At 38.9% G+C, this 16222-nt stretch overlaps 1 protein-coding gene across 2 annotated transcripts in view; it reads right to left on the bottom strand.

Annotated features, from left to right (window-relative positions):
- Positions 1–16222, bottom strand: part of dyrk1b (dual-specificity tyrosine-(Y)-phosphorylation regulated kinase 1B) — an 82943-nt gene that overhangs the window by 26356 nt on the left and 40365 nt on the right. The window contains exon 1 of one of the 2 annotated variants that reach the window (XM_062422289.1): positions 8539–10594. The exons of the other annotated variant lie outside the window; for it this stretch is intronic. Within the exon in view, the coding sequence (XP_062278273.1) occupies positions 8539–8641 (103 nt within the window). The 5' untranslated portion in view covers positions 8642–10594. Of the gene's footprint in view, positions 1–8538; positions 10595–16222 lie in introns of those variants that run through there. 2 annotated transcript variants of the gene reach the window in all.

The following is a 16222-nucleotide window of genomic DNA, read 5'->3' as shown; positions in this document are numbered from 1 at the left end:
TCCCCTCTGCTATAATTTCATCTCTCCATCAGTGTTGTGTGAATGAACGATGATGCAACAACATTTATGGCAACAAAGAGGAGTCACTCCAGTCAGCATAAGAACATACACAACAGTCACAAACTAATGCTTCCTGCTCACAATTTGCTAGAGGATGAAACACAACATTGGGCAAAATTTAAATACCACCAGTACCAATACCAGCCTCACAAACAAACACGCCCTTAAAATGAATGCTCAAACTAGAAATTAATTCAACAATTGAATTTAGTTATCGCAAATTCACCAGAATGATATGAAGACTGTAAAGTACTTTTAATTTTATCCTCACTGTAATTGATCACAATTGCCCTGGGTATACTGCATCCCTGCTCAGTTACAGCTCTGGTTGTCCACAAGGCTCAAATCACAGTACCAAAACCTACAACCAAAACCTTGTAATATTACTGTAAGAGAAAGAAAGATGGGAATACAGATAGCAAAACAACTGGCTAGTAGTCAGCTTAATCTTATGTAACTCCAGTGACTCCAAGGTGAAGAAATGTATGATTTACCATGCGTCTTCTTCTTTCAGCTATTCCTATTAGGGGTAACCACAGCGAATAATCCATTTCCATCTATTCCCGTCCTCTGCATCTTCTGTCGTACCAACCACCTGCATGTCTTCCCTCACTATATCCATAAACCTCTTTGGCCTTCCTCTTTTCCTCTTGCCTGGCAGCTCCGTCTTCAGCATCCTTCTCCCAATATAAGCAGCACATGTCTAAACCTCCAAACCATGATTTACCATGTGTAACTAAACACATTGTGAAAATGTTATTTTTGTATAATTAAAAGGAATTTAGCTTATTACTGACTAGTTTTCATTTTTGATCGTGACTTGCTCGGGTAACAGCAGCAGCAGGATCAGTCCACTGTTGAGCCTGCATTGCCTTTCATTGTGTTATTCTAGTAGGAATGAATGGTGACACAGCATTGTTACATTAAGTCTGTAGTCTGACAAAGATCTTTATAATGTACAATGTAGTTAAGTCAAGAGGTTGTGATATGTAGCACAACTAGCTAGCAAAACAATGTCAGCAGAACATGCTCAATGATGCTCGTAATCACTGTTATTACACTTTGCAGTCGTTTCTAAACTAACTCTTCACGGTGAAGGAACATGTCGCACAGTGCAGCATTACCTGCTATAGACCCATATGCTAGCATTGTCATTGTGAGCATGTTAGCATGTTGACAATAGCTTTGAGCTCAGAGTACCACTTTGCCTACGTACCATCTCACAGAACCACAGGCATGGCTGTAGACTGTTAAGGCCCTATTTTAACTGTGCAAGCATGACGACAAATGCAGCATGGTAGGTTTCAGTTGCAGCGGCAGTATGAGCATCTCCCTGTGCGTATCTCTAACCTATATATTGCCAGCCATTAGGACCATTACACACATAATAATTACACTTTTACAACATTTTATGTACTCTGCAATATCAGAGTACACAAATTGGGACAAGTGATGTTTGGCTACTTGTCAGTAGCAGGGATTCAGACAGCAAACAGCCACGAGTTACAACAGCACAGGGGGCTTAAAGTGTTTAGAGACTAGAGCACATTGCAGTCGTTTATAATACTCAGACAGGATTCTACAACTCTGGAAATTGTCACTATTTTACTTTTGTTGTGACGATTGCGATGTAAAATGTTTAATAATACGGCATCCACGTTACAAAGTAAACCACCAGGAATGTGAGCTTGCATGTATGTGATTGGTCGACACAGTGGTTTGCTGGATGGCATCACATTATTTTGTGACAAAAATTGAGCCAGGTACAACTTTGGGCCAGGATCTTGAGAGACATCACGTGTATACATACACAGAATAAGAGCAACCATAGATACAAACACACATACAAAGATGTTACATAGTTAGATAGATGGTTAAATGCTATCTTGACAGGGTAAGGCTGAGATGAACCAGGCAAGCCTATCTCCAATACAAAAGAGACAAAAGTAATGCTCTCGTAAGATCAGCTAGACAAAAACGTAACTATAGTCCCAGCAGTGTAGACACATATCAATTGATCAATGACTGGCAAATGACACAAAGGAATAATCACTCAGTATATTTCTGCTGATAGATTGCAAAAAACAGTCACTATTACAGAAGCAAACATCCAACAATGGGCAAAAGTACACTAGAGAACACACATCCGCATGTGTGTTATACAGTTCTAAATAAATGTGTGATGGATGACAACTGGCTGAGTAGTGCCTGGTAACGGGCTGGTCAAGGTCTGAATCCCAGTCAATGCACCCCTTAACTGATGAGGATGAGATAAAAACACTGATAAGCGCGGATAATGATGTCTTCAATTTAAAGAACTTTTCAAAGTGCTTCACGGGAAGAGATTGAAGGCAGTAATAATTAAAATTAAATGACATCAAGATACTCTTTCTGATAAAATGATGTTCTGAAGACAAAGGCTAGGGCTTCTAAGTCTTAATCCTGGATGAAGGCCTTAAGATCGCAAGCTCTGCACACAGTGGGGACTCATATGGTTTGTTGAACAGTACGGTATGAAATGTTGACGGAACGAAAATAGCGGAACGCAACTGCAAAGACAGTGCAGTACTTGGGCAGTCTACAGTGTGCACAAGCTACAGTTATTTTGTAATTCATCTTAAAAATGGCAGTGGTTGCAAACGTGTTTTGATTTAATGACTAAACCTAACCTTTGCAAGAAATATACTCTGAACTTTGTATGTTGTGTTGGACAGTGACAGCTTTCCCTGGACCTAATGGTGCAGCAGAGAGGCTGCTTTCCACTGCTGGAGCGATGCAGAGCTCTCCTCTACTGCTGGAGAGCTACCTCAATGTGTTATTCTCATACAGGTAGGTGACTGTAAGATGGTTACTAATTATTTAATTAATTAATTAATTAATGCAGTTAACTTTTAAAATAAAAATGATTTGGACGATTTATCTTCATTGTCCTCGCTGATGGTTGTTGCTGCGCCATTACTTTCTCTACGCTCCTGAAGCCGCTCTCCTGAGCTGAGGAGGAAGGGGGAGGGGGCTGTGTGCGTGAGCAGTGATTGACAGCTGTCAGACACTCCATCAGACACAATCCTGGCTCTGATTGGTTCTTTTTGTCTGATCATGGTTGATTCTGGCAATTTGCAGTAGGAGCAGTAGATGGGGTTAAATGAGCCTGGTTTTTTTTTTTTTTTTTTTTTACAGATTACTAGTTTCATGTAATGCTGTCTTTACATAGTGACAGTCTTATCAAATATGACAAAAAGTTACTTTTATAAGACTTACCAACTGCAGCTTTAAAGACATTTGTTGACATTAAGGTTTTCACATTAATCAATCAATGATGTATAGACCTCGTCATACTGAGGTCAGTAACAGGGAGCTACAACTGAGTGTCACTGAAGTGACACAAAAAATAATACCTTTTTTTTAGGGAATACAATGTCCCAAAATTGACCCTTGGGGAACATCATACATGACTACAAAAAGGAGGACATATTTGTGAACAAAGGCAAAACTTTTTTTCTGACTTATTTCATCCTGTGTACAATAAAACTGCCCTAATGGTTCAGTTTGTCAAAGAGAGTGCTGCAATGTGGTCTTCCAAAGGCTGCATTAAGTTAAGTAGCACATTTAACACGTTAAAAGATTGTTGGTAACTCTAAGCACAGTAGTTTTGAGATGTGATGGTAAGGGAAGCAACATTTAATCTTCAGAAATGCTGCTGTTTTCCACAGTCAAAAGATGTCAACGATACAATAAAAGTTATATATTTTATAGAATTAGTCAAATGAGTGACAGAACGCAGACCAATACTGATTGTGAAGGACCCATGGAACAAATAAAACAAAAACTACAACGAAGACCAGTGATAATTAAGTGAGGGATACTAATAATGACTAAAGAGGGCAACATAGGTATGTATCTAGAGGTTCCAGCTCATATAGACGATTTCATTCAGATGGTAACTGGAAGAGAGGCTGACAGGATACAGGAAGAGAGAGAGGGGAATGACCTGCAGCATAGTATTCGAACCAGGGATGCTGCGATTATGTGGCATGCACTCTAACCACTCGACCAAAAAATAGAATTGTATATATCTACAGTGCTATACATAGCATTTCCAGATGAAGGTGAATGTGATGTGTTGTTTTGTTTTTTGTAAATATTTAGCTTTTGGCATTTTTTATACTATTATTATTACTAGTATTATTTGATACTTAAAAGTGCAGAGGGACAGAAAACATGGGTGGAGGGGTATGACGAAGGTCTGTGGGTGGCATTTAACTTTGCAGTCATGTGGTATGTCATCTGAGCCCGACCAATTTATCGACCGATATATCCCTATCACCTATGTATTGCATCAGTGTATACGTATTCCAATATGTGCTGGTAAGAAAACTTTTTTAAAAGAACATTTAATGGAGAAAAATATGTTTTGGGTGATTTACAAATGGACTTTATCCAGCAGAGCATGGTTCAACTCCTTGTTTACAATACTCTACTACTACATATACAATCTGCAGCACATGGCAGAGTATGCATTACAGCTGAGCAGACAGTGGTGCATACTTGGAGTCAAGCAGTGTTTTCACAATAGTTTGACAAATACATACTGGAAAGTTAACCATCAATGACCTCATAATTTTCTCTTTTCAATATAACATTTCAGAGGGAAATATTGTATTTTCTACTCTACTCCATTAATGTGACAGCTTTTAATTTTTTATTTGATTTTACAGAAAATAAAATAATGATGAGTTTATAAATTACAACAAATTGTTGAAGATTAAACCAGTGGTAAACTTTTTTGAGTTGTGTATTTATGTCTGTATTTATTTGTCATGTTTCAAGATGAAAGAAAAGTTCTTCATCAAAATTAATCCACATTCAATTTTATGTAGCAGAACTAACTTTTATCTCTCACAAATCAGTTCAAACTAGCTCCACCTCAAGCAACTACCCTAACCCTGCTTGTGCATTGATTTATCAATATTTATAATGCACTTTGTTACATTTATCTAATATATCAGTTACAGCCCAAATTTCTGCAAAACAAGTATTTTTACTTGTCACAAACAGGCAGGGAGTTCCGCTCCTCTGAAATGATGCCAACGCTGAAGTAACTGCATTCTATCAAAAGGCCACCAGGGGGCGACTGTTTTGGTGTCTAAAGGACTTCCGTCTCTATACAAGTCAATGGAGAATTCACCAACTTCTCACTTGATTTCTAACCTCAGTAAACGTTTTCAAAATGTGTTTATGGTCTCAATCGCTAGTTTAAAGCCTTCTTCAATGCAGTATGATGTTCATTTGTGAAATTTTGGCCTCCCTGATTTTATATTTGACGATAAAGCAGGGTATGCATTAGGGCGTGGCTACGTCGTGTTTGACAGGATGATTGGTTCAGGAGCACGCCTCATGCCCCTCCTGATGCCCATATAAGTAGAATCCGTGTTTTTAGTTTTCCCGGCATGCACTGGAAATTTTCAAGATGGCGCTGCTCAGATCCGATACTATTGGCTTCCGAGCAGCAGTCCACAAACCAATGGGTGACGTCATGGATGTTACGTCCATTTCTTATATACAGTCTATGGTCACAAAGCAGCATGCACAGCCTTCTATGGCTACATCAGAGCCAGAGCAGCGCATATCAGCAATCGGATTTGATAAAATTCCAATCATCGTAAAAATGCTGAATCTCGGGCCCAATAATAGGCCAGGCCGATAATCAGTCGACTCCTAGTTTAAATCACTTAAAACAAATCCTGACATCCCGTTCTGCCATGTCAATTTGATAACCACGTGGTCCAAGCTCCTTGTAAACAGAGCTCCCCGTTTAATAGTATTTACCAACACCAGAGCTTCAGGTACATTTATACCGTCCTGACATGAGGGCAGACACACCATCACTTCCAACATGTGTAATACATGGGAAAGGCTACTCATGAGTACTAGTATTTTGTACAGATACAAACTTTGCAAACCACACTGAACAGCCTACTCTGCTTTCTGTATGCCCATAGAACAGCAGTCATTAATCTTCATTACATGTTCAAAGTTTTACAGTTGTCTTAACATCACAAACCAAGGCTGAACAGATCAACTAAATATCCAGCTTGATGGGATGTATATATAGAAAATATATATACAGAATACCCAAACATTTGGAAACACTTTCCCATTCATTTGAACGAGAAAGTGTGTCCAAACATTTGACTGGTACTGTATGTGTGTGTATATATATATATATATATATATATATATATATATATATATATATATATATATATATATATATATATATATAGATTTACTTTTAACACGTTTTTTTTCATGTAATTATTGAATTTTGATGAATGTGCTTTTACCTAGCTGTTTAACCAGAGTGACACTGATACAAGCTCCATTAAAAAATTCAAAGTGAATGAAACTGATAAGCAAAGAGAAAAGTAAGTAATAAGTGATCAACAGTGCAATTAAGGGAAAGCTGGACATAGCCTGGACATGGGGGATCCTACAGTGACTGTAGGGAATCCACACAATCAGTGGGCCTGTACATAGATCAACATGAAAACCACGAACTACAGCACATTCAACTGACAATTAAACCTTGACAGTACATTATATAACACACATGTCAATCTCTGTTGATCAACTGCTCTCCACAAGACAATGTGAAGAAACGTTCAGCCTTAATATGAGCATTTGCATACAGCCTGTGCCATAACAATGATCGCACATACTCACACAGCCTGCAGTTTCAAAATCATGGATGAAACTAAGCTCATAGACATAGATGCAGTTGAATCAATTATTCTTATTGTTATTATCATGATCATTATTATTGGGAACATGTTATATCTTTATTAGATAGCAACAGTAGAGAAATGACAGGAAATTAGGTGGAACAAACGTCCACGGATGGATTTGTACCAGGGACATTGTGGTTCATGGTTGTTGACTTAACTTCTACACAGGGGCGCCCTGGCTGCTGTCAATTATATGGAGAGTAGTGCATGTGTACAGGTGTTACCACCAATGCCACATTTGTCACATAATGGAGCCTTTGCAGCCCAAGAACAAGCTCTGCATGGATGTTGCAGTGGCTAACTAACTCAGACATGCAAGGGCTATTAGAAACATTCTGCCTTGAAACATTAACAAGTACTTTAAACAGCAATAGACATAATGACACATCTGTTTTCCACTGAGGTAAATGAGGACAAGGCAGGGTTTTGGCTCTCCAATGTACATTCACAAATAACCACTGAGCACACCATTAAACTCTGTATTGTTTTGCAGCTGTTTTTCTTTGTATTTTCTTTCATTCCCATAACACAACAAAACACACTGACATAAATCTATCAAAACTGACATGTCTTTTCAAAGCAAAGTCCAGTTAAGTAAAGAAATTATGGCCAGAATGGAACAATACATCAAGGATGTCTTATCACTTGTCCTTTTGTTTTCTCTCAAAAACAACCAGAATCACAATACCTTCAAGTCACATGAACATCTGTCATCATTTTATTATAGAAAACGTAATACCATTCAGTTTTACTGGCATCCATCTATTCAGCCTGTCTGTCGATATGAAAAACCAATACCTTTTAGCTGTGAGTAGACAGTTCTAACTGTGTTGCCCTTTCAATTATATTTCAGTGTTATGGTTAAGGCTTATTCTGGCTTTAAATACAAGTACAGCATTTACAGCATGTAAATATCCTGATAAAAAGAACAAGGTAATTCAACAGTTACATTTCTTCCTTTTTTGTGTTCAGTCATGTAAAACCAACGATCACATGATCAGCAGAGCCAGCACTGATAGTACTACTAATAAAAAAAGTTGTTTTGGAAATGTATTACACTTCAAAATAAAGTTTTTTTTAACAAAGTTGATCCACATGCTAACAACCAACTCAGAATGGACCTGCAGATCACTAATGGACCATGACCCACTGGTTGGAGGTCACTGGCATAGATTAATACTGTGAACAAGAGCAGGAATAATGGCAGTCAGTTATACTAAAATAATGACTGTTCAACACGGACAGCATCCCTGTGCTCAGTATCCCTGTCTGACTGACCACAACTGGCAAATTGTCTGACTTCCTGTTGTACTGTGACAAAAAAGGCTTCAGGTAACACTAACAGTAAAGGGGCATGGGCCTATTCAGACCAAGAGCAGCCAGGCTTCTGACTGTTCTGGTTCTGGTTGCAACAACATTGCATGTATGGGAGCCACACATGCATTAAAAACACAATGGCATATTGACACACACAGCACCACTGCAACATGTAGCTGCTGCAAATTCACGAAAACACATCAAACTCTATAACCTCTATAAGTGACTTTTGTAAAATTGTGGACAGCTATTATAACACATTCACACACACCCTGAAAGCCCACACACACACTAATAAGACAGTAAATTCAAAGATAACTTTTTTTATCAGTGGGATTGTGTGTGCATGTGTTTGTTTTAGTGTGTGTATACTGACTCTTGTTCTTGCGAAGAAGGGCAGAAGTAATCCAGGGTTCTGACTGGACCATCCTGCAAGAGGGCACTGTCTTGTCCTCCCCAGATGATGATGTGATCACCATGGAAATGCTTGGCAATTGGTCAATCCAGAAGGGAAATACTGTCAATCAAGACACTGACAGGTGGTCGACGCTTGTGGGGGTCAGGTTAACGTCATCGGGCGTGTTTTCAATCCCAGAGTTCACAGTTTACACCCAACTAAATCAATAAATCTTGAAATGGTGGGAAACCAACCAACCAATCAAAAGGCACCGTCTTCTCTGGCTTGTTTCTTTCTTTCTTTTTTTGTTACTGTGGTTTCTAAGGCAACCAACTGGTGTACAGGCAGCTTGTCTCTCTGAAGTAAAAATATAAAGGATGTAAACTCTGTATTCTGTTGAGTTACACTATAGATATAGAGCTCTCATTCTACATATATATTCTGTTCCTCTGTGGGTTGGGGAATGGGGGTAGTAGAATATTTGGTTAGTCAGGTTAGCTTTTTGTTACCTTAGTTTCTGCAGTTTCATGCATTCTTTCAGTGTGCTGGAGGTTTGTCCTGCTCCAGATTGCTGGTGAGTGATATTTTGGGTAGTCAAAAGAAGGCCTTTCTATTATTCCAGTATGTTAACAAGTGGCTACTCTCAGTAAATGAGTGAGATAAATGTCCAAGGGTAATCACAGAGACTCTACTTGCTTAGGTTCACATAGTCCAGGGCAGGTTTAACCCAAAGTATACAGCCAGTAGTTCTTCAGACATCTTTGTTGTAATCCAGGACAGGGTTTGTGTGTCCAGTGAAGCATTTACCAGTAGAATCCAGTACAGCCAGTATTCCCAGGCTAGTAAGACTCCATTGTCCAACAAATCTTATATTTTCTGCAGGATAAGTTTATCCAACTTTCGTTATTCCTCCAGAATACTTTTTACACATTAACTAGTTGTAAATCACTTCTATGCTAACCAAGCTTGCCCAGCATACTGCCAGGTGGCCTGAACTTGGTGTGTGGGAGGGGTGGAAGAGAAGGAGGTGGAGGGGAGTTGGGTTTCCAGCTGCCTGCTTTTACCCCATCCCTTCCTCTAAAAATAGGTCCAATTACTGGCGCTTTCTTGGGGGACCAGACAGAGTAGGGCAGTGTAGAGTGATGTTATCTCTCAGATTAATCCAGTGACACACACAGCCACCCACTGGCAATGTCACGGAGCCTGTAAAACCAGAGCTCCACGGAGGCTTTGTGTTGGTCACTCTGCTCCCCTTCACCCGCCTACAGCAGAAGGTGGCTGGCTTCTACCAGGGTGAAAAGGAGCCTGCTTAAGAAGTCAGACAATGATGTAATCCACATACACTATACAAGAGGCCTCTGTGACAACAAGCAGTTGCACAAGCAGAGGTAAACAAACCAGTCAACTTAAACGTGTTGATTTCATATAGACGTGTAGTTCCAAAGAAAGTTCCTCTAACTTAATATCCACACTTGCGGGCCAACAACAGTGTTTGCAGAACAAAGTGACGTACCATTACAAGCAGGGACACTGTACATCAGTCACACACCTCTTTCCTATGGGGGTAGAACCGGCAAGAAAATGGGAAACAAAAGTTTAGATCCAGTATCTGGGTTTCGATGCCAAATGCTTTCTCGTATTAAAGAATAAGCAGCTCACGGCCTGCATTATACTTCCCATCTCCGATACGGTCTAATGTTTACCAGAGCACAACTCGATCCAGGAAGAAGTCAGTATTTGAGGTAATCACATTGAAGTAACAGCAAAACAACGAGTGAACGGAAACGAACCAGAAATTCTGATTCGTCTCAGAGTGAACTATAAAAACCAAATCCAGTGAAGTTCCTGAGCTTGCTGTCAGACGCCTCGGATTTGCTCCGTTTTTCAAACTTAATGTTCTCCTTTGCTTGTCTCGTCCTTCTCAGAATTAAGAGAGATTTTTTATTCCTTCAAGGTGGAAACCCTCACCTGGGCGATTTCGACTCATGTTTCTCGCCCGTTTCCCTCAGTGCTTCTCCGTTAAACGGAATCTCTGCTCCTCTCCCACACTGCTCCCCACCCTGAGATCGGGACTATACCATGTGCCTGTGGAAGGGGTCGGAGCTCGCCTGTCTGGCGCAGCCTCACATATTGCTGCTAAAACGAAAAGAGAGACACATGCAGGACGGGGACTTGATATTAGTGACATGTCACGAGGAGTATCACATCAACCCCCACTCAAAATCTGACTGATTTTGTGGGACATTATCAACAATACAACCAAAGTTAGTTAGCGGGACAGTAACCTTCCCTCTGACCACAGTAGTCTGTTCCGAGCAGACCTCTCCTGTCCTGTCCATTTATAGTAACAGCGGGATATATATACTGGAACTTTATATACACACATGCATAGACAACCTTTACTCAAACCATATTACAACTTTAAGGACAAACATCCGACAGACAACAGACTTAAAACCACTTGCTACTAGGTTGACAATTGTTATTAGTTGAATCATTTATCTGAATCTTAACAGATTCACATTAGGAAATATATTGGAAATATTTTCTTAAAGGTTTAAAAATTCAAGTGTTTAATTGTAAATTAGATATAGTTAAGGATCTTAATAAATATAGGCTACATCTTCCACACAGCTTATTGTGCAATGTTTATGAGGACGGGGAGGGGGGGGGGGGGGGGGGGGGGGTAATGGAGAAAGAGAAGCAGAGACCGAGACCTAAATAAAACTGCTTAAATATGCATGTGTACTTTGTATAACAGATGTATCTTAAGATATAGACTGGTCCATAGCTAAAACTGCTGTATTTCAATAAAGAGTTAGGATGATACATTCCAAGACAATAACTCTGATTATAGCAGCTTAAAATATAATTCTTGTGACTTTGTCTAATGTGACAGACCTGCACTTAAAATCACCGGACATCTAGGTGTGATTATTACTACTTTGTAACATAAAAGTGCTCTTTTTCCATTCAGCCTTCTAAAATTCAACTTCTCTGCACTCGTGTAAAAGCTGCCTCAACCCTCACTCAGCACGCACCCTCTACAAGCTCTGTTGCTACCCGACGCCTTGGCAGCTGCAACGCTATTGGCTACCTAAAGTGTCGTCCCTGGCTGTAATTGGGTAGCGGAAGGGTCTGTGGGAGGAGCGGTCGGCTTAGTTTCCCAGTGTCTCTTCAAACGGCGCGAGGCAGGAATGACGCGGAAATAGTTTGAAGATGTCAGGTAGAAATGGAAAGAGGGAGGGCGAGGCCGAGGGGTAGGGGGTGGAGATACCGCCGGGGAGGGGAGGGGAGGGGAGAGGAGAGGAGAGGAGAAGAGAGCAGAGCAAAGGGCCTCCATGAGCACATGGACACTGAGTGACTCCACAGCTGAGATGTGTGACTTCCCCTCACAAACCAGCCAAAGCTAAAAGTTGTTACTGTTGCTATCCGAGCATTCTGGCTAAATCAGGCACAATACTGCCTGGGAACAGCTCAGCAGTGTCAGAAACCAGCTGATAGCTCCTTCAGTTTAAAGGAAAACTCACCCTGAAGCACACTGAGAAATGTTTGTCAGATGAACTTGAATCTCTTTGGTGTGATTTAATCTTCAACCTGTGCAGATTTATGTCAGTAATATATTACAAAAACTAATGATGAAAAGCCCACTGTAATTACCTAGGCCTACTGTGCAAAGGTGTGTACCACTGGAAGTTTGGAGAATAGTAGCCTACTGAACTGATTGTTTATTGCTTTTACTTAAATACCACACCCTATCATTTCTATATTGATTTGAACTATGAATCCCTTTAATGTTTTTTGCTTTAAGCAGTCCATATTGTTTTTGTTATTTTGAGCTGATATAGTATGAGATATATAACACTAATACAAACAGCCCTATATAGCAAGCAGCAATATCGTTAAGATATGAGCTAAGTGTAATTTAGAAATCTTTGATTTATTATCAACTTTATTGAGGTTGCAAAACTGAGCTACGTTCCAGGGCAAGCATCAGCAGTGTAGTTACTGCATTTTGGCTATACTGTCCCTTTGGCTCTAGTTCCTGGAGCTTTCCGTGGTAATCTACTCAAACTCCAGGCTCCAGAACCTATGGTTCAAATCTAAACAGATATTGACGCATTGATAAACAGCTGACCAGTAACAGCTAAAATAGACAGCAAATTGTTATATTTATAGAGTTTGTATTAAAAAGATAATTCTCAGAGATAAGTCATAAACAAGGAGGAAGCAACATTATACAGTGTTACCACGCAAAATCAATGCACATTAAGGTGTATTTCACACACAGATGTATCACTACAGGCGGCCTGCTTCAAAAATGCCTTATAACCAGCACAAAATATCTGGTTTATCTGTAGTCTGAGTGGGAGCTAAGATAATATAAAGCATGTTGAAGAGGAGAAGTGCATGCCACACACAGTTTCAGTGGTCTGCTGCCAGGTGTCACAACTTAAGGTGCTCTTTCCATGTGATTGCCACCCAAACCCCAATGTACTCCAAGGGGTATACTCCAAATGAAATGGAATGAATGATGTGAGACTATAAATGTAATGAATTTACAGATAATACAGAAGAGCAATGATGAATTACAATTAAGCTGATACATTTTTGTACATACATTACAGAAAGAGAGATGGTTGTACTAAAAGGAGAACAAAACAAGCAGATCAGATGAAGGGTTTTCTTAAAACACAATAAGTATGGATGAGAACATCAGTGTGTCAGTCTGAGGATCCTACAAACAACCCTTAAACAAAAATAACCTCCCATTCATTATATTAAAAAATCAATTCATCACATTTCTTTCCTAACATGAGAAATTGATCAAAAGTACTATACTGGGGTGTTCTGTATTTTGTGTGCTTATGTCAGTGGCTGTTCAGTTGATTTGGGCTCAAACAGTGTCTTTCTACAAATGCTACATTTTATTACCAAAACTTAAAATAGACTTAAGTCAAGCAACATGTGCAGATAAAAAAATATAACCCTGGCAGTATAATCTTTTTATCAACATACCAAATAGAACATACTACACTGGGGATCAAATTCAAACAAGGCACTCAATTGGAACTAGGTGGACACTATAAAAATATATAAAGCAGCACTGCTGTCCAGTTGTAGGAAATGGTGTATTTAGGTGCAACTTGAACTGACCTAGACCTTAGTCATTGCAGACTTAAAAATGTCAATGTGACAGATAATTTCACCTGTGGATGCACACTGATTCTGAGGCAAGTATGACACCAGACACACAACCAACAATATGCAAGAAGGTGGATGGGCAGACAAGGAGACAGAAGTTAAGTCCATGCTCACTCAACTTTTCACTAGCCGTACTATATACATGTGTGTGTTTGTACTGAGGGAGGGAAAGTGAGTATAGCAGATTTCATCTCTCATCCTGTTATGCAAACCCACAATTATCTAAGTTTCAACATTACAGACATATGAGCAACAGGTGAACATGTGTGTGTGTGTCTGTCATAGGCTACTTTCTGAAACAAATTTCAGACTAAAGAACAGTTAACCCGGAACGACTTGACCAACTGGGGACAAAAGCCGTGTGACGTATGGGTAAAAAGCTGTTTTTTGTTTCAGTTGTTATGGTTAGGGTGAGTCTCCAGGAAATTAATTGAAGTCTATGTAATATTCCCAGAAGTGACCTAGGACAATGTGCATGTGTGTTGGTGTGTGTATGCACATCACAAGACATTCATAAAGTAATGACACATACAATGGCTGACCTACTCAACTACTCTATGATTATTAATAGGTCATCACAAAGTATTCAAAAATATGCCATTTTTGAAATATGGCACTAACAGATAAGAGTGAAAGTACACCCTCGTGGTAGGAAAAAAGCTATTGGAACATTTATACTATAAAAATTATTGAAATAACATTTTGGCACCTTTTGGAAATCTTCAGTACACCCAGTAGTTAAATGTTTACTGCACATGCCACGTTACTGCAATTCGATTCCAGCTAATGACCTTTGTTGCAGTTCCCTGTCTGCCATTTCACTATCCTCTATCCAGTAAGGGCAAAAATGCCCCCCACCCCCACCTCCCAAAAAAGACAAAACTTGAAAATAAAGTAGATCATAGATAATAAAGTAGAAAATAACAATATTATTATTATTATAATTATTAACAATTTCATTTAAAAAGGTTATTTTTCACAGAAATTATTTCAAATAATATAATGGAATTAATATGAAAAAAGACTGCTTAAATAACTAATGTTAAACTTTGATTTAAAAATGGATAGCCTTTAAATTTAGGATTATATTTACTATCGCAGGACAGCTGTAGTTACAGTGTTAATCTTTAATATAATATATATAATATATAATTATTTAATATCTGTGCCTATAATAATGTCTTTAAAGCTCTTCTGTGATTCAAGTTTACAACATAAATCATCAGAATAAAAATGTATAGTTTTGTCTTTATATTTTATATTCTGAAAATGTTTACATTAAAATTGCATTATTAAGAAAGTTACTGTTATTTATTCATTTTTATTCGTTTTGACTTTAATTTAAAATACTAAACATCATTCACATAACTTGTAACAATCATTATAACTTCAAATCCTGCTTTAATACATATTCTTAGGGTGATACAGGATAGCCTATCACACAGGCAGAAAAGCAGCTTCTTAACAGTGGCTCTGTACAGGCTGTAAAATGCTTTGCTTCTTCCACTCCCGCAACAATTTTCTGTGTCTGTTGATGGTTCTGCAACGCACTAATGATTATATTACTGGATGTGTGGCAACATTTTAATATTTCCCCTCACATTTAGAGTTTCTGACTGGCTTCAAATAAATCACGTTCAGTTATACTAGCGACCAGACAGCGGAGATTACAACGGCAGTGCGAGGAGGCAAGCAGACTCTGAGACTCACGTGCCTAGCAGCAAAATTCCACCCGGCAACTATACACTGTACCATGGCAACAGCCCTGCCATTGGTCCCCGGTGCGTTTTCAAGTGACCAATGGGATGGCCGGCCGCGGGTGATGCTTGTTGCTAGGTAAACACGATGCAGAGGAAAGATAGAGGAGCAATATTACCATGCTGCTACTGCAGGGTGCTTTCAGCAAGTCGTGGAGGAGCACCTAACGCTTGGTGCCCTTCTCTTGCTCAGCACTTGGCGGTGCCCGAGAGACAAAAACAAAACCAACCAGGAATGATACCAGTAAAGAGGAATATAATACAAAGAGTAGTTTAAAATCTGTAGGACTGTTGCAACCAATGCTCTTGCTTATGCTATCAGGGGTATTCAATTCAAATTCACTTAGGTCCAATTTGTGAAAATGTGCTCAATGGAAGGTCTGGAACATCATAATGTCTGTGTTATTTTTCAGTACCTCAAAGTAGCATTGTAGTTCCATCAGCGTCTGTGTCTAGGTGGCTAGATTGTAGACTGTCAAATAAATACAATGGAATTCATTTATTAGTATTTACACTGAACTAAAATAAATAAAAAATCATTTAAAAAAAGAATAAGATAAATACATTTTCTCAAATAATCATCAAATAAAGAAGGCATTTTAAAATAAAATGCATTACAGAAAGCTTTTGATTGTGCTTCTTAAATAAAGTGTTTAGTTTTAGAAAAATAAAAAAGAATCCCTTTTTACTTTTAAACTTAA

The sequence above is a fragment of the Scomber scombrus genome, chromosome 7, assembly GCF_963691925.1.
Source record: "Scomber scombrus chromosome 7, fScoSco1.1, whole genome shotgun sequence".
NCBI classification, from domain to species: domain Eukaryota; kingdom Metazoa; phylum Chordata; class Actinopteri; order Scombriformes; family Scombridae; genus Scomber; species Scomber scombrus.
This window is presented reverse-complemented; position numbering and strand designations above follow the sequence as displayed.